This window comes from Jaculus jaculus, chromosome 3, assembly GCF_020740685.1.
Source record: "Jaculus jaculus isolate mJacJac1 chromosome 3, mJacJac1.mat.Y.cur, whole genome shotgun sequence".
NCBI lineage: Eukaryota > Metazoa > Chordata > Mammalia > Rodentia > Dipodidae > Jaculus > Jaculus jaculus.
Window position 1 is genome coordinate 88,554,511 of NC_059104.1, and position 18,360 is coordinate 88,572,870.

At 39.2% G+C, this 18,360-nt stretch overlaps 1 protein-coding gene across 1 annotated transcript; it reads right to left on the reverse strand.

Annotated features, from left to right (window-relative positions):
* Positions 1 to 1,448: 1,448 nt before the first annotated feature.
* On the reverse strand, positions 1,449 to 18,342 carry Spa17 (sperm autoantigenic protein 17). The gene is made up of 5 exons (XM_004670570.2): positions 18,215 to 18,342; positions 16,901 to 17,081; positions 10,680 to 10,750; positions 5,923 to 6,006; positions 1,449 to 2,381 (listed from the first exon to the last, which is right to left on the reverse strand). The coding sequence occupies exons 2-5, from the start codon at positions 17,052 to 17,054 to the stop codon at positions 2,232 to 2,234; spliced, it is 459 nt and encodes a 152-aa protein (XP_004670627.1). The 5' UTR covers positions 17,055 to 17,081; positions 18,215 to 18,342; the 3' UTR covers positions 1,449 to 2,231.
* Between the last annotated feature and the right edge of the window lie 18 nt (positions 18,343 to 18,360).

The following is an 18,360-nucleotide window of genomic DNA, read 5'->3' on the forward strand; positions in this document are numbered from 1 at the left end:
AGAATGCAGACTCTTTTGAAGGAGCCTAAATGCTAAAGGAATGTCCCATTCTTCAAAGTCTCCTTTATTTCCCCCTGGATTAACAAATTGATATCTTACCTGGTATTATGGAGAGTAAGAAATACAGGAATGAGTCATTGAATTTGTAACAGTTTTGTATCTTGGAAATGGCCAAGGGCATCATAAAGTAGGATTGTTGGATTACCTGCATGGAAACCCTATGGAGCCATGAAGATGAACTGTGAGTTACAGCAGAGACCAAATGGAGATCCCAGGACTATAGGGTGACTGCTAAGGAGAGCTGCTGGCACTGGATAAAGTTTTCTGGGACTGTGAGTAGCCTAGATGGAGGGAAAGAATTGGAACTCCAGAGACTTGTCACTGGTTAAAATGATCAGACTTGGAGACTTGTCACTGGTTAAAGTTATTGGATTTGGAGTTACAGAGTTTGATGTCTGCCCTGGTTGTATTAAAACTTGAATTGGTTGAACGTTTCTTTGTTATGACCTATGTATGCCATTATGGGTTTTGGGAGAAATTTTGCTATTATGGCTCAGTTAAAAGACCTTGGATTTTGGTGATGTTTGATTATTGTTAGGATTAATTAAGCTATGGTGACTTTTAAAGTTAGAAGTAATATATTGCATTTTACATCATAGATGGTTATCAGCTTATCGGCCCAGGAGTGGAATGTTGTGGTTTGAATCAAGTATCTCCCACAAACTTAGGTGTCGTGAATGCTGTCCCCAGTTGATGTCAATTTGGGAATTACAGCCTCCTGGAGGCAATGTATTGTTGGGGGTGGGCTTATGGGTGTTATAGCCAGCTTCCTCTTGTCAGTGTTTGGCACACTCTCCTATTGTTGTTGTTCATCTGATGTTGGCCAGGAGTTGATGTCCACCCTCTGGTCATACCATCATTTCCCCCTGCTATCATGGAGCTTCCCCTCACATCTATAAGCCAAAATAAATCCTTTTGTTCCACAAGCTGCTCTTGGTTGGGTGTTTTCTGCAGCAATGCAAACCTCACTGCAATGCCCATGCTTCTATAAGTAAACCTTCACCCATATTCCTGTAAGTCACCCTCACCAACAGTCCTATAAGTCACCTTTACTAAGATTCCTGTAAGTCATCCTCACCAATACTCCTATAAGTAAACCCTCACCCATATTCCTGCAAGCCACCTTCACCCATACTCCTATAAGTAACCCCTCACCAATATTCCTGTAAGTCACCTTTCACTCATACTCCTGTAAGCCACCCTCACCCACAATCCTGTAAGTAACCCTCACCCATACTCCTGCAAGTAACCTCTCACTAATATAATCCTGTAAGTCACTGTTGCAGCCAGGTTTGCCTGGGAATACAGAGTGAATTCCAGATTAGCCTGGACTAGAGTGAGACCCTACTTTGAAGAAATAAACAAACAAGCAAATAAGACTTGGAAAGTTTTGAGTATAAATGCTATAGAAATTTTATTTTTTTCAAATATAATACTATTAGTCTTATTCTGTGTGGCTCTGTAAGCTGAGTGGATGTTCACCACTGAATCTTGCATGTGAATTGTGCTCAATGAGTGTTTGAATGCATGTTATGACAAATGAAAATCAATGGGTAACATTTACAAGATCAGGAGTTTTACTATCTTTCTAATAATTCAAGCTATTTAAAAGTTAGGGACTCAGGATGTGGCTCAGTAGTGGCAAAGGAAAAGCATTGGTCCAGCATGCCCAGAACCCTGGGTTTCTTCCCCAGCACCATAAAACAAAACAAAACAAAACAAAACAAAACAAAACAAATCCTAAAGAAGAGTATCCTTGGAAAGGCAGTAAAATTTACTATTACTATAAGCTAAACAAGAGCCAAAGGACTATTTTTCAGGAATGTGTTAGAGAGGTTTTGCTCACTAGATAATGGTTAGAGCACGTAACCTCTTGAGATCTCTGAAACATCAGATATTCCAGCTCTGTAGCTGAATCCAAGGGAATCTATACATGGACTGGGGTAAGTACAGCCCAGCCTCAATGTCTCAGGGAAATCTTGTGCTGTGCATCAATTGCATGTTTATTAAACAAATGTTCTGGACAGATTTCCACAATGGTATCAAATGTTACTCCATAATACCAAATTTCTGTTAGAAAGCAAAAAGAGAAAAAAAAAAAAAAAGACAATCACAAGATTGATGGAATTTTTTTTCATGTTTTCTGGGGGGGGGGGCAAAACCAGTGTTCCTCACTCTTTTTCCACTTCTTCCTTATCTTCACCTTTATCTGATTTCATTTTCTTAACTTCTTCTCTGGCCACATGTCCTCGGAAGGCTGACTGTATTTTGACAGCAGCAACTTCCAACTCCTCTTTTGCTTTTTCATCAGTAGGGAGCTCCTTAATTGAAAAGAGAAAACATGAAAGATTGCTCCACTAGCATTGCATATTTTTAATGCAATGAAAATAAACATATACATTTTGCTTTGTCACTCTCTACTATATATATATTCATATAATAAATGATCATTATCAGATTTTTTGTTCTAAAATAGGTCATATTTAACAGTTTCCAGAGAAATAACATTTTGGGGGGGGGCAGAAGTCTGGGCAAGAAAGAATACTTGAAGCACAGTGTAAATCTTAAAATTATGTAAGATAGATTAAAAATGTTAAATTCTTAATTTCTAAATGATTAATCAGAATCCTACATCTAAGGGCAGAGCATCAAAGACAAACTCATTTACTCCAGTGATGTCAGGGTTACTTTTTTGGTTTTCCGAGGTAAGGTCTTGCTAGTTCAGGCTGACCTGGAATTCACTATATAGTTTCAGGGTGGACTCAAATTCATGGCGATCCTCCTACTTCTGCCTCCCCAGTGCTGGGACTAAGGGTGTGTGTCTTCACGCTCTGCTCATGTCAGTTTTAAGAAGATTGGGTGAATTTGGGCATACAGTTTCATCTTTTTAAAAAATATATAAATCATAATGAATCCTAAGGACACAACTGAACACACACATGGCTTTCAATACATATTTTTAAACTATAAACTTGAATTATCACTTTTAATGGAAAGATGTAAAGTTTTCTTCCCTTTCCCAAATGCTATTCCTAAGAAGTAACTATTATTGTGGATTGTGTGTGTGTGTGTCTGTCTGTCTATCTATCTATCATCTATCTATCTGTCAACTATTCATCTATCTACATATATATCTTCCCAAAATTTCTCTAGATGGTCATATTTATATGAAGACATAGCTACATCTAAATGTAAGCAGAGATTTTTGAGAGTGGATGTCCCTAGGTCTGGGGTGGCTTGTCAGACAGATAGGCATTTTTTGTGTAGAGGACCATGCATGAAAGAGAAGTAAACCATACTGGGTAAAGCATGTTATTTGGCTGTATATAATTCTATTTTCCCCTTTGATATTGCTGAACCTTTGTAATAACTAAAAATTTCTCAAGGTAGAAGATGAAACTTGTTGCAGTCAAGTTCACAATGCTGGCAGAAAATACCTGACAAAGAACAGATTATGGGGGGAAAAGGGGGGGGGTTATCTTGACTTACAGACTCGAGGGGAAGCTCCATGATGGTAGGGGGAAATGATGACATGGGCAAAGGGTGGACATCATCCCCTGGCCAACATCAGATGGACAACAGCAACAGAATAGTGTGCCAAACACTGGCAAGAGGAAGCTGGCTATAACACCCATAAACCCACTCCCAATAATACACTGCCTCCAGTACGCTTTAATTTCCAAATTGTCATCAACTGGGAACCTAGCATTCAGAACATTTAAGTTTATGGGAGACACCCAAACAAACCACAACATTCCACTCCCTGGGCCAATAAACTGATAACCATTGATGAAATAAAATCCAATGAATTAAGTCCAACTTTAAAAGTCACCACAGTTTTTTATCAATCCTACTGATATTCAAACATTCCCATAATCCAAGGTCTTTTAACTGAGTCATAATACAAAAAAGTCTCCCAGAACCCATAATGGCACAGAATAAATAATCACACTGCAAAAGATGGCATTGGGCACATCAAAGAAATACTCAACCAAAACAAGATTTAAACAGGGAAAACATCAAACTCTGTAGCTCCAAGTAAATAACTAGTCAGTGATAAGTCTCCAAGTCTGATCATTCTAACCAGTGACAAGTCTCTGGAGTTCCAATTCCTTCCCTCCAGCTAGGCTACTCACAGAAAACTTCATCTGGTGCTGGCAGCTCTCCTTGGCAGCCACCCCACAGTCCTGGGATCTCCATTGGGTCTCTGCTGTAACTCATGGTTCATCCTCATGGCTCCATAGGGTCTTCCAGGCAGGTAATCCTACAATCCTGCTTTACAATGCCCATGGCCATTTCCAAAGTACAAAACTACAAATTCAATAACTCTCTCTTTCTTGCATTTCTTTTTCTTTTTTTCTTTATTGGTTTTTCGAGGTGGGGTCTCTCACGGTGGCCTGGAACTCATGGTAATCCTTCCTCTGCCTCCCGAGTGCTGGGATTAAAGACACCATACCTGGCTGTCATCTCTTATATTCCATAATACCAGGTGAGCTTTCAATTTGTTAATCCATGTGGAAATAAGGTAGACTTTGAAGAATAGGACATTCCTTCAGCATTGAGCCCCTTCAAAAGAATCTGCATTCACACAGCCGGGCGTGGTGGCGCATGCCTTTAATCCCAGCACTCTGGAGGCAGAGGTAGGAGGATCACTGTGAGTTCGAGGCCACCCTGAGACTACATAGTGAATTCCAGGTCAGCCTGAACCAGAGTGAGACCCTACCTTGAAAAGCCAAAAAAAAAAAAAAAAAAAAGAATCTGCATTCTTTCTGTTGTCCCAGTGCAGGTCAGCTGGCCCAATTTCAATGGTTGTAATCTCTCATACAATTGCCAATGAAGAGGCAGAAATTTTGGTACAAAGATTTAATTTCTGTGCCATATCCCTCTGCTCATACCAGTCCATTTCTACACAGTGCAAGCCTGTACAAGTTCTCAGGACAGGGGCATATCATCAAGCCTCTCACACAAACTGCTTCTAGCTCAGTCCAGGCAAAACTCTTTCTCATCCCCCATAAGCCAAACCTCACAGTCCTTAGTTCTTACTTCATTCAGGTCTTCCAACTCTGACCATAATGGTCCATTAAGAAAAAAAAAAAAAAAAAAGCTGTACTTATAGCACTGCAAGGTGTCTCTTAGGCTAAGGTTTCAAATTTTTCCATATTCCTCCTGCAAAGCATTTCCAAGAGGCCAAAGCCACAGACTCAGGTTTCTAGTAGTCATGATCCCACTGTTGGTACCAACTTTACTCTTGCAGTCAGGTTCACACTGCTGGCAGAAAACACCTGACCAAGAACAGATTATGGGGAAAAGGGTTTATTTTGTCTTACAGACTTGAGGGGAAGCTCCATGATGGCAGGACAAAACAATGACATGAGCAGAGGGGTGGACATCACTTCCTGGCCAACATCAGATGGACAGCAGCCACAGCAGTGTGTGCCAAACACTGGCAAGAGGAAGCTTGGCATAACACCCATAATCCTACCCCCAACAATACATTGCCTCCAGGTGGCTTTAATTCACAAATTGTCATCAGCTGGGGCTTTAGCATTCAGAATACCTAAGTTTATGGGGGACACCTCAAGCAAACCACTCCAAATCTGATAATCAAGACTGGGACTTTAAGTTCTTCTGTCTGCCTTTGTTGGTTGGGAGATTTTTCTATCTACTAAGAATCTTGAAAAATAATATTTTTAATAAAAGAATGAGGTTTTGAAAATGATTCACTGTTTATCACTAGTGTTAATTATTTAAAAAGCAAAAGTATAATTTTAATAATATAGAAAACATGTTAATATTTGAAATATGAATTTAAATAAATACCATTTCTTACAGGAATCTGAAAGTATTTGGAAAACTACATACTAGGGCAGTCACTGGTGTTTCTTCTTTCACAGATGACTGGGACATTTCTTGTTTAAGTTCACATATCTCAGATTGTTCTTGGTCCTAGAGAGAAGGGAGAGGGCCAAATGGCCATTGTTTTCAAATAGCAGTGTTAGACCAACCTGTTTAAGGGTAATTGGAAATCAAGTTATTGAGGAGTAGAGGAAATTAAAGATACGTTTGCCCTTTGACAAGGAAAATATGTGAGAAAAAGATAAAATAAATGAAAACTCAAGGGACTAACAAATATAAACAACCAAGGAGTTGGTAAAAATGTTTATCTCCTGCTTTTGGACTGTGTGTCATTGTTTTACATTAATAATAAATCATACTAGAACATGGTCAAATGAAGGATGGAAAAGAAGTGTTAGCAGTTTCAAAACAGTAATAAAATAAGTGCCCTGTGTTTCATATTGTGAAATCAAGTTTTTTTTTTTTTTTTTTTTTTGAGGTAGGGTCTTACTCTAGCCCAGGCTGACCTGACTCTATAGTCCTGGATTAGCCTAGAATTTACATGGATCTTCTTATCACTGCCTCCTAAGTACTAGCATTAAGGTGTGTGTCACCACGCCCGGTTTCAAATTGATTTTTTTTTTTGTTGTTGTTGTTTTGTTTTTTTGAGGTAGGGTTTCACTCTAGCTCAGACTGACCTGGAATTCACTAAGTAGTCTCAGGGTGACCTCAAATTCTTGGTGATTCTCCTACCTCTGCCTCCCAAGTGCTAGGATTAAAGGCATGTGCTACCATGCCTGGTTTCAAGTTAACTTATTTTTCCTTTTTTTTTTTGGTTTTTTGAGGTAGGGTCTCACTCTGGCCCAGGCTGACCTGGAATTCAATATGTAGTCTCAGGGTGACCTCAAACTCAGTGATCCTCCTACCTCTGCCTCCCTAGTGCTGGGATTAAAGGCGCACACCACCATGCCTGGCTCAAGATGACTTTTTTTTTTTGTGGTTTTTCAAGGTAGGGTGTCACTGTGGTCCAGGCTGACCTGGAATTAACTATGTAGTCTCAGAGTGGCCTTAATCCCACAGTGATCCTACCTCTGCCTCCAGAGTGCTGGGATTAAAGGTGTACGCCACCACTCCTGGCTTCAAATTGACTTTTTAATGAAAGTTGCAGACTAAAAGGGGGTGGATGGAGAGAGGGCAATGTAGGGTGAATAGTATCAAAGTATACTATGTGTATGAAAATGTCACATTGAAACTTATTATCTTGTACAGTTAAAATACACTAATATGTTAAGGCAAGGAAGAAAGTTTTGCTGTGGAGAGTAATTTAAATACAAAAACAGGAACTAAGCCTGTCCATTTTGATATAGCTATGCAAATCTTCCTCCAAAACAGAGGCTCTGCTAATTTACCATGTATGGGAAGAGCTTCTTTAACTCATAAAAAGAAAAGTTAAGGACATATAAGTGAATCAATCAAGTCTTTAGAATTAAAAAAAAAATCTCTGAATTTTCCATGTGACACACAGATATCACATTATTCAATATTATCTATTTGGTTTCAATAAAAATGAGGACAAATAATATGAGCCCAGCGAATCTAGTAAAGTAGTAATAAGTAGAATACTTTTTATACATTCAGGTAATAAATGGATGGAAATTTGCTTTTTAAATATATTTTTATCTATTCAAGAGAGAGAGAGAGACTGGAATAATGGGCATGCCAGGGCCTCTAGCCATTGCAAATGAACTCCAGACACGTGTGTGCCCTAGTGTATCTGGCTTATGTGGGTCCTGAACAATTGAACCTGGGTCCTTTGGCTTTGCCAGCAAGTGCCTTAACCACAAAGCTATCACTACAGACCCTTGCTTTTTTTTTTTGGAAGTAGGGTCTCACTGTACTCTAGGTTGACCTGGAGGTCACTCTGTAGCCCTAGGCTGGCCTCAAACTCACAATGATCCTCCTACCTCTGTTTCCTGAGTGCTGGAATTAAAGGTGTGCTCCTCCAGGCCTGTCTCACATGTGTATTATGTGTGGTGTGGTATGTGTGTGGTGCACATGCACATGTGCAGATGCATGCCCATGAGGAGGGCAGAGAAGGTCAGATGTCCTCCTCTATGACTCATCTATGTATTTCCTTGTGAATAATAAGAATTCTCTAGTTTCTCCCTAAACTTGGAACTGGGAGCCTCAGCAATTCTGGGGTCACAGGTATGGGTGGCCATGTCAGGCTGTTTGTGTTAGTCCTAGAGAATAGAATTCAGGTAGTCTCCATTCTTCTCAGGCCTTTATGCTTGCATAGCAAGCACTCTTAACCCCTGAGCCATCTCCCCAGTCCCTTCACTTTTAAACTCACAGAGTTATAGTTACTTCTACAGGAACATTTCCCAAACCTACTGGAGAACATCAAAACTTGAATTTTGTTAATTTCTCTTAATTCAAAAATCTCTTGTTTTGTAGCTAACCCTGTTTTCTTAGTTGTCTAAAGCAGTGTTCACAAAATTTCAATTTATTATTTTTTAAAAAAACATTTTATTTATTTGATAGATAGAGAAAGAGGAAGATAGACAGAATGGGCATGTTAGGGCCTCTAGCTACTGCAAACAAAATCCACACATGTGCCATGCTGTGCATCTGCCTAAGATATGTACTGGGGAATCAAATCTGGGTCCTTAGGCTTCCCAAGCAAGCACCTTAACCACTAAGGCATCACTTTAGTCCTTATTATTTTGCTATTGGTCTTATTATGGGCCCATGCTGGTCCTGACTCTCTGGGCTTAAATAATCCTGCCTCAGCCTCTTGAGTAGCTGGGACTATAATGGCATGCCAACAAGCCCAGCTAGTCCTCTCTAATTTTAAATTAATATTATTTACTTATTTATTTACTTGCAAGCAGAGAGAGAAAGAAACAAAATGGGTGTACCAGGGCCTCTGGCCATTGCAAATGAAATCCATATGGTTGTACTACCTGTACATCTGGCTTTATGGGGGTGATGAGGAATCAAACCCAGGTCACAGGCTTTGCAAGCAAGGCACCTTAACTGCTAAACCATCTCTCAAATCCCCTTCTCTAATTTTTAATGCACCTAAAAAGTACTCTGGGACTGGGGTGATTGCTCAAAGTTTAAATTAAAAGCACTTGTTTGCAAAGCCTGTGAGCCTAGATTTGATTCCCTAGTACCCATGTAAAGCCAGATATACAAAGTGGCCCATGTGTCTTGAGTTCATTTGCAGTAGCAAGAGGTCCTGGCATGCATTTCTCTCTTTACCTCTCTCTTCTCACAAATAATAAATAAATAAGATATTTTAAAATGTGCTTTGGGAGCTGGATGTGGTGGCACATGACTTTAATTTTAGCACTCTGGAGGCAGAGGTAGGAGGATTGCTGTGAGTCTGAGGCCACCCTGAGACTACATAATGGATTCCAGGTCAGCCTGAGCTTGAGTGAGACTCATCTTGGGGATCTTGCTAAAATAAAACTTTTGATTTGTGAATCTGGGATAGGGGGCTGATGCTCTAATTTCTATCAGGTTCTCAGTGATTCTGGCCCGACACAGCCTTCTTCAACCAGTCTTCTCCATTCAAACCACAGAACAGAGAAAAGTTTTTTGTTTTCCTTTTCTTTATTTTCTTTTTCAGGGTATAGGCCAGAGACTACTTTTCTTTTTATTAGCTCTTAGATTTTTTTTTTTTTAAACATTTGTGCAGGTGTATGCCATGGTGCATGTGTGGCAATGTCAATCTTCTATGTTTTGACCTTTGGAGACAAGGTCTCTCTTCTTGTTTTGCTGCTGGATAGGCTAGTCTATGTGGTCCGAGAGCTTTTGGATTCTCCTAGCTCAATCTCCCAATGCCCTAGGCATGTTGGGATTACAGATGTATGCACCACTTTGCATCCAGCATTATGTGGGTGCTTGTGGAGCAAACACCTTTAACCTCTGAACCATATCCCCGACCCAAAGAGAAAACTTTGAGTGGTGATTTTTCTCAGTTTTACTAAGAATAGTTAAAATAAAACAACTAGAATCATAGTAGGCACAAAGGCAGGACACTATTTTCTTATATCCAATGTATGCCTTCAGCTAAGGAACTTTAGTTGAGAAAGGACATCTTTAAGAATACTACTAATCAGGGCTGAAGAGATGGCTTAATGGTTAAGGTACTTGCCTATGAGGCCTAAGGACCCAGGATTGATTCCCCAGTACCCACGTAAACCAAATGCACAAGGTGGCACATATCTGAAGTTCCTTTGCAATGGCTGGAGGCCCTGGCATGCCCATTCTCTCTCTGTATCTGCCTCTCTCTGATAAATAAATAAATACAATAAAAAATTTAAAAAGACCACTATTAATCAGAAACATTAGATTAGCTAAACAGATTAACTTTGTAGAGAAATCTCTATTGTCTTTAATTTGAGCAAGTCTTTTGTAACATGTAAATAAAATGAAATAATTAGACTATTATTATGAAGTATCATTTATAAAAATTATTTCTTCAGTACCTGCTTTTGCTAGCAATATTAAATAAAGGTTAAAGACTCAAAGATGGACTAATTACTGTTTAATGATCAAGCCCCTTCTTTCTCATCTTTAACCTCAAGCTAAGTATCTGTACTCAGTTAAGATACTTTAGAAAATAATTCCTCATGGGGAAAACAGCACATTTAAGAAGTTTTAATAAGCTATTTATAATACCACACATATCCCACACTTTTGTTAATATTATAACAAACTGTTTTATACAAAGAAAAAATAAAGTCAAATCCATTAGCTTGATAGGACTATACCTGGAATGCATGGATGTTATAGAAGCGGTCTTCCAGCTTAGCCCCCCATTCGGCTGGATCAAAGTTGTTTTCTACATAGTAAAAATATAATAATTTCAGACTTATTTTGAGTTCATTAAAGTGAATCTAGAAAAATAACAGAAAACAAATCCTTGCTTCAAAGCATAGGCTCTTTACTGACAGTTGAAATTGAAAGTGAACATAGCTTAGTCTGCAGACATAACCAATGATTATTAAATATTTGATGACCAACTAAACATTGGCTAAAAATATAATTTAAATCTCTGTAAAATTCATAACAAAGTGGGAGAGACAGAACAAATGTTACATGTAAAAATAAATATAGACACTTAAAAACATGTACCAGTAAATATAAAAACATATACAAAAATAGACGCTTTAGCTTTAGTCAGGAAGTTTAGAAAAGTGAAGAGTAGGAGAAGGCGTTTCCCATAAGGCACCTTAGCCAGGTGTGGTAGCACATGACTTTAATCCCAACACTTGGCAGTTAGTGTAGGAGGATCCATTTGAGTTCAAGGCCAACCTGAGACTACATAGTGAATCCCAGGTCAGCCTGGGCTAGATCAAGGCCCTACCTCAGAAAAACAAAATAAACAAACAAAAAAAATGAAGTATATTATATAGACAGTTGATAGAGAGGAAAAAGTATTTACATTTAAACAGACTTTTCCCCTTTATCTTTTATTTATTTATTTGCAAGCAGACAGAGAGATAGAAAAGAGACAGGGAGAATGGTATGCCAGGGCCTACAGCCACTGCAAATGAACCCCAGATGCATGTACCACTTTATGCATCTGGCTTCAAGTGAGTGTACTGGGGAATCAAACCCAGGTCATCAGGCTTTGCAGGCAAGTGCCCCAACTGCTGAGTCATTTATCCAGCTGCAGACTTATTTTGAAACTTTTTATTATGAAAAATTTCAAACTTAAGAGAGATAGAATAGTATAATGACCTCCATGAGCATATTACTTAGATTTTCCCATCACCAGCTTATGGTTTGCCTTATTTAGAACCTCTTCTGATAACTTTTTCTGTCTTTTGATTATTTGCAAGCCAATCCAATACATCCTTTTAATTTATATACAAATGCTTCACTGTGTATCTCTAAAATATAAACTTAAAATGTAAGCATACCATGATTACATCTAAAATATTAATAATACCTGAATATCATCATATATCCTTTTGTTGACTATCCAAATTTTTCTCATTGTATGATATATTTACCCTGGGTTACATTAGGCTCCCTCCAAATGGGCATATACTCCTTTGTGTTATGTCTTTTAAACCATTTTTAGTGGAAAATCCCCCATCACCTCATTTTTCCTTGCAATTTATTTGGTGATGAAATTGGGCCAGTTTTCTTTTGGAATTTTCCAGTGTAGATATTCTGACTCTGTCTCGATGGTGGATTTTAACAAGGTCATTTGCTTTTGATTTTCCTGTAGGTTGGTAGTTAAATCTGTAGATTTGATCTGATTTAGGTTTTTGTTTTCTTTTTTTTGGCAAGGATACTTAATTGGTAGTACTCTGCAATCCTGTCAGGAGATAAGTAGTATCTGGTTCTATTTTTAAATGATTTTATGGCCTCTAGTGATTATTGCTTATATAATTTCTCTAGCAGGTATGAAGTGTAATGTTCTAAATTGTCAGTATTAATATTCAAGCAGACTCAATGGTAACCTCATCAACTGTGTGGTCACCCTGAAATATGGCTCTTACAGAAAGGGAAGGTTAAAGATTTGATTCCTTTCCTTTTCAGTTCAAAACAATCAGTTGGTTTCCTTGGATCCTCTCATTATGAGTTCACAAATATCTGGATAAACGGAATCTATGGAAATGGTTGTTCTTTGTTTTTTTTCTTCCGAGGTAGGTTCTCACTTCTAACCCAGGCTGACCTGGAATTCACTATGTAGTCTTAGTCTCAGGCTGGCCTCTAACTCACAGCTATCCTCCTACCTCAGCCTTCCAAAGTGCTGGTATGTGTCACCATGCCTGGCTGATTGTTCTTTTTTTTTTTTTATTTTTCAAGGTAGGGTCTCACTGTAGGCCAGGCTGACTTGGAATTCACTATGTAGTCTCAGGGTGGCCTTGAACTCACGGCAATCCTCCTACCTCTGCCTCCGAGTTCTGGGATTAAAGGTGTGCGCCACCACACCCGGATGGTTGTTCTTTTTGATGATCTGTGTGCCAAAGATTTGGCCAAAGGGAGTTTATTTAAGCACCCAGATGATATTCAGTTCCTTGAAATAACTTGAGACACCTTCAAGAGTATTCTTGTTTCCTGATAGGAAAAGATGGTCAGCTTCATCTTATACTTTTATGCCAGTTTATGAAATTAGCTGGAAGCCAAGTTCCTGGCAAATGCTGTGCAGAGATGCTATCTAGGGCTAGGTGTACAACTCACGTTGGGTATTGTTTTGTAATGTATGAAGTCAGGAACTACTTTCATTTAAAAAATACTTTACTTTTATTTATGAGAGAGGAATAAAAGGGAGAGAAACAGGCAGATAGAGAATGGGAAACTAGGGCCTCCAGCCGTTGCAAATGAACTCGACACATGTGCCACCTTGTTCATCTGGCTTACGTGGGTTCTGGGGAATTGAATCTGAGTCCTTTGGCTTTGCAGGCAAGCATTTTAACCACTAAAACATTTCTCAAGCCTTACTTTCATTTTTAAACTTTGAGAGATTTCATATCTGAACATAATGTAGTTTGATCACAATCCTCTCTTATTACCTTCTTTTGTCTCCCTCCCCTAGTCCTTTCACTGAACCCCTTCTTTCTAACTAGTTCCTCTTCTAATTTGATTTCTTTTGTGTGGGGAAGGAGCTCCATCATCCCGGTGGAAATGCTGATGAGATCAATATTGTGTAGGTCTTATATAGGTAACAGCAGTAGCTATGAGTGCAATGGTCACTTCATGGTCTGGAGGATAGTGTCCCAAAGAAGTCTTCCCATACTCTGGTTCTTACATTTTTTTCTGCTCCCTCTTTCTCAGGGTTCCTTATCATGAGATCACATGGATATTTTTCAATCCAAATTCAAGATTACAGGATTTTATTAAAATAATCTTATTTTTTTAAAAAATATTTTTACTTTATTTTCAAGCAGAGAGAGTTAGAAGAGACAGAGAATAGGTACTCAAGGGCTTCCAGCTGCTGCAAATGAACTCCAGATGCATACACCACTTTGTGCATCTGGGTGTACATGGGTACTGGGGAATCAAACCCAGATCCTCAGGCTTTGTAGGCAAGTGCCTTAACCACTGAGCAATCTCTCCAGCCCCTAAACCAATCTTTTAAAAAAATATTTTATTTTTATTTATTTGAGAGAAAGAGGTAGAGAGAGAGAGAGAGGGAGAGAGAGAGAATGTGCAAGCCAGGGCCTCTAGCCACTGCCAATGAACTTCAGACACATGCGTTATTCTGTGCATCTGGCTTACATGGATCCTGGGTTATTCGGCTTTGTAGGCAAGCGCCTTAACTGCTAAGCCATCTCCCCAGCCCTAATCTTTTTAGTAAACTAATTTTTCTTACACTGAAGCTCTTATTCCTAATAACACCACCACAGCTAGTTACCTGCTTTATTCTATTATATAAGACCATTTGGCCTTGTTGTATGGTCCTGTACAAAACAAACAATCATCTCCAACTGTGTATATTTGGGTTGTTTACACAAATAATGGTGCAATGCAATGAAAAGTATATAGGTTGGGCGTCCTGGTCAAAGGTTAAATCCACATGTCATGTTGGCAGACATTTTAGAGTTCTTAAGTTGTACCATTTTTGCAGCTCTACCAGTAGTGGATTTGAGTGCTTATTTCCTTTGGCCTCATCTGCAGAGTTTACTGTCAAACTTTTGTCTTTTTGTCAATATGATGGTGGAGTGCTTGTTAGCTCTGTATAATTTTTAAAAATTTTTCTGCTTATTTTTATTTATTTGAGAGCGACACAGAGACAGAGGAAGAGGGAGGGAAGAAGGGGGGGGGAGGAGGGAGGGAGGGATGGAGAGAGGGGGAGGGAGGGAGGAAGGGAGGGAGAAAATGGTTATGCCAGGGCCTCCAGCCACTGTGAACGAATTCCAGATGCCTGTGCCATCTTGTGCATCTGGCTTACATGGGACCTGAGGAATTGAGCCTCGAACCATGGTCATTAGGCTTCATAGGCAAGTGCTTAACTGCTAAGCCATCTCTCCAGCTCAACTCTGTATAATTTTGATTGGACTTTTATTATTATGGGTCAGTTGGAGTAAATTTTCCTATTAGGAGCTATTTGCATTTACTTTTGTTTAAATTGTTTGTTGATATCTCATGCCTATTTTTTCTATAGGGTTGTTATAAGTATGTTAGAGCACACTATTTTACAAGCTCTTTATTTGTTATGTTTATTAATCCATTGGGATATAAATTACAATTTTTTTTTTCTGTTTGTTCTTTGGATTTCATTTTCCTTAGGGTGATTTTTTTGATCATGTAAAAGTTTACTTTTATGTTGTCAATTCTATCAATCTGCTCCCTAGTTGCATCTGGAGCTTTGAAGCAGTGAAGGCAACTTAGCTAGCAAAAATGCTTTCTTAGGATTCCTATGTTATAGAGAAATCACTCCATAATTCTCAGTATTTTTTATCTTGGCATATTATGTACAAAATTAATCCAAGTTTATTTCTCCACTTTTATCTCAGTATCATTTAGGAAGCCCTAGTGACTTGAGAAACCACTTGCATTGTATAGTAGGATGTTTCATGTCACAAAAAGTTAAGACTAATAGCCACCTATGAGGAATGATGGCAAGCGAACTGCTGTGCTATGTGGGAGACTGGACTAGAGTCCATAATGGATTTCTTTTGTCTGTTTAGAGATAACTTTCTTACTTGCATTGGTTGATAAGTCACCTTTGGCTGGCACAGGTGCAAATGGATGTGGTGGCTAAAGTGTTTTCATTAGTTTTAGCCATTGTGAATTAGTTAGAGAGTTAATATCCCGAGGTCATTTATCTAAATCATCAATTGTTTTCTTACTGTGGTCTGGTAACAATGACTCAAATGTTTTGTAATGGTATGTTTCTGAATTCTAAAAGTAAACAAATGACTAAAACCTTTTATTGCATGAATTTGAAAAAAATTAATGTTATAACAAATTTATGTTGAGGAAAATTCATTTCTTTTACCAAAGGATTTCTTTCAATGACCTTTCTCCCCTACATATAGTTTTTCAAATGTTATTTAGTGGAACTTAAAGACTCAGATTGTACAACATTCACCCAGACTGGACATGGAAAAGACCAGCATTCGTTGGTCAGGAACTTGGCAGAAATTCTGACTTTTTCGAGGCTGGTAAGGTGAGAAGGTGGAGCTGCTGTGTGTGCCCTGGGACCTTTTCACATTCAAGTCTAAATCTTCTGCTAGCTTTCCTCTCTCTGTAGAATGATTTATAATGGAAAGTCTTTTGCTTGGGATTATTTTTAGTCTCCTGTACCACTCTGTTAGAATCAAAAGTAATGAAAACAAAACATATACAAAATGGTTGTTCTAGTTGGTACAAACATAACTGCAATTATTCCCTTTTCTGATCACTGGTCCAGATCCTGATACTTTTCAAGGAGGGGGTTTTGAAAATGTTATTTATGCAATGAAGGAATTTTGCTTTGGCTTTCAAAGAGTTACTGATAGCATGAACCTTAAGTCTCTGTACAAGACAGGAATTACAGTATAAAGAATGTAAATTACCTTCCCAAGCTGGCAGTTTATTTTTCAAAGCAGTTTGCCTATGTGCCTTTATTGAAGAACAATTTCATACACTCCAGTGAATACCAATTTATTTAATCTAAGGAAGGTTGCATTATTTTTAAGACACTTATAGTACTTTCAAATGAGAATAAAATTTAGAGAAAAGTACAAATTATCCTCAGGAGGAAAGGCAGTAACTGGTAGGGAAGCATACAAACATCTTACTGGTAAGGGGAAAGATACTGCATGAGCTTTGGAGGTCTTCACATTGTGTGTCAATGAGAAGTACAATGAAGGTCATCAGAGGCATAAACTGATAATCTTGAACAATGTGGAAGGACCCAAGAGAAGCTGTCAAAGAGGCACGTATTGTTTCAAACAGCAAGAATCTTCACTCAAAGCTAGCTGCCTTAAAAGGCTCTGATCTTAAGTTTTACCATCACCAAATGTTTAGTTTATTTTAAAAAGCTTACTCTCTCTTTTTTCTAGAAGGTCCTCAAAATACGCCGCAGCAAAAGCAGGAATATTGTTCGGTTGCTCCCTCAGAATCTCGCGTGTCAGTCCTTCAAGCAGATTCCCGAATCCTTGTGGAATTCGGCAGTGGGTGTTGGAGAATGGAATAGACATCTCCCTGGGAAGAACTGCCTATGGTACCTAGAGAGTCGTTAACAAAGTACGGACTTTTTAATGTGTCAAACTCACAATCACAACTCAAATTTTTTCTAAGACCCACCTTTTCTGACTTCATTAAAAAAATTTTTGACCCTGCCAGGCACAGAGGTGCACGCCTCCCAACACTTGGGAGGCAGAAGTAGGAGGATCTCCGTGAGTTCAAGGCTACCCTGAGATTACATAGTGAACTCCAGGTCAGCCTGGGCTAGAGCAAGATTCTACCTTGGAAAAAAAAAATTCAACCCAAACGCACCCACTTTTTCCGTAGTTTTAAATTGTCCATAATGAATCACAATATTACAAACATACTCATTTAATTGGCCAAAAACATTTTTAAAAATTTTAAGTCCACAAGAGTTTTCACTATGACTCTATTTTCTCTCCCTTATTTCCTGTCCTTAAAAGGTGGAGGTAGTTTTGTTATTTCACAAGCATTTAGAGAATGAATGTTGAGGAGCTAAGCTCATTGAATTCAATGGAAATTGCTGAGAAAACGGTTTAAAATCTTAAAAAACCAACCCCTATTAATCTAGTCTCGGGTCTAGAAATTAACTTGTTAAATGAAATTTCACATTTTATTTTATTTTTTTCCTTAGCCGCCACTTCTGAACACGACCTGTCCTGGGGTGTCTCTGTACTGTGGGATGCGGCTGGAAAGGGGAGGGAAGTGGTCATGGCTTTCAAATCTCGCAGCCTTCGAAGTTTTGGGATGGATTTTTCTAGTTCTGCTCGGAAATATAGGAGTTAGATGAAGGTGGGCTGGCAAAGAGCAGCTGCGGTACCCCGAGACCTGCTTGTGTGAGTTGGAGGGTCCCCGCTGAAGGGCTGAAGCTTAAGGAGACCTCAGGGAAAATGAGTCCTCAGCGGATTCAGGAGCCGGCACATGGCTAGCGGGGACGAGGGCCGAGCGCCGGGCCCTCCTTGGGCCGGAGCGGACCGAGGGCTCCAACCGCCCGAGGACAGAGCTGCTCCGGCTGCGAGCCGCTCCGCGGTCCTCAGGGGGTCACCAGATGCCGAGGGAGTGGAGTACAACCCACGAAGGACGAAGGCGAGGACGAAGGCGAGGACGAAGGCGAGGCCTCGGCCTAGCGGAGGAAATGGGGGAAATACCTCACCTCTTCTTTCTCTCCCAGCAGAGGCCGAACGGTTCTTGTTGTTTTACGTGTTGCTGAGTAACCGTTTTTTTAAACTAAACTACGGCGGCCGAAAAGGAGAGAGGAGGACCTCGGATGGTTTGGCGGAATGAGGTCCGAGAGAGTGG

Excerpts from the sequence above, each read along its gene's own strand:
- Spa17 (XM_004670570.2), bottom strand. The coding sequence starts at position 17,054 with ATGTCTATTCCATTCTCCAACACCCACTGCCGAATTCCACAAGGATTC. Across the intron at positions 10,751-16,900 it reads CCTTCTAGAAAAAAGAGAGA|AAAACAACTTTGATCCAGCC; the intron begins GTAAGCTTTTTA and ends TTTACTATGTAG. Across the intron at positions 6,007-10,679 it reads ATAACATCCATGCATTCCAG|GACCAAGAACAATCTGAGAT; the intron begins GTATAGTCCTAT and ends CCTTCTCTCTAG.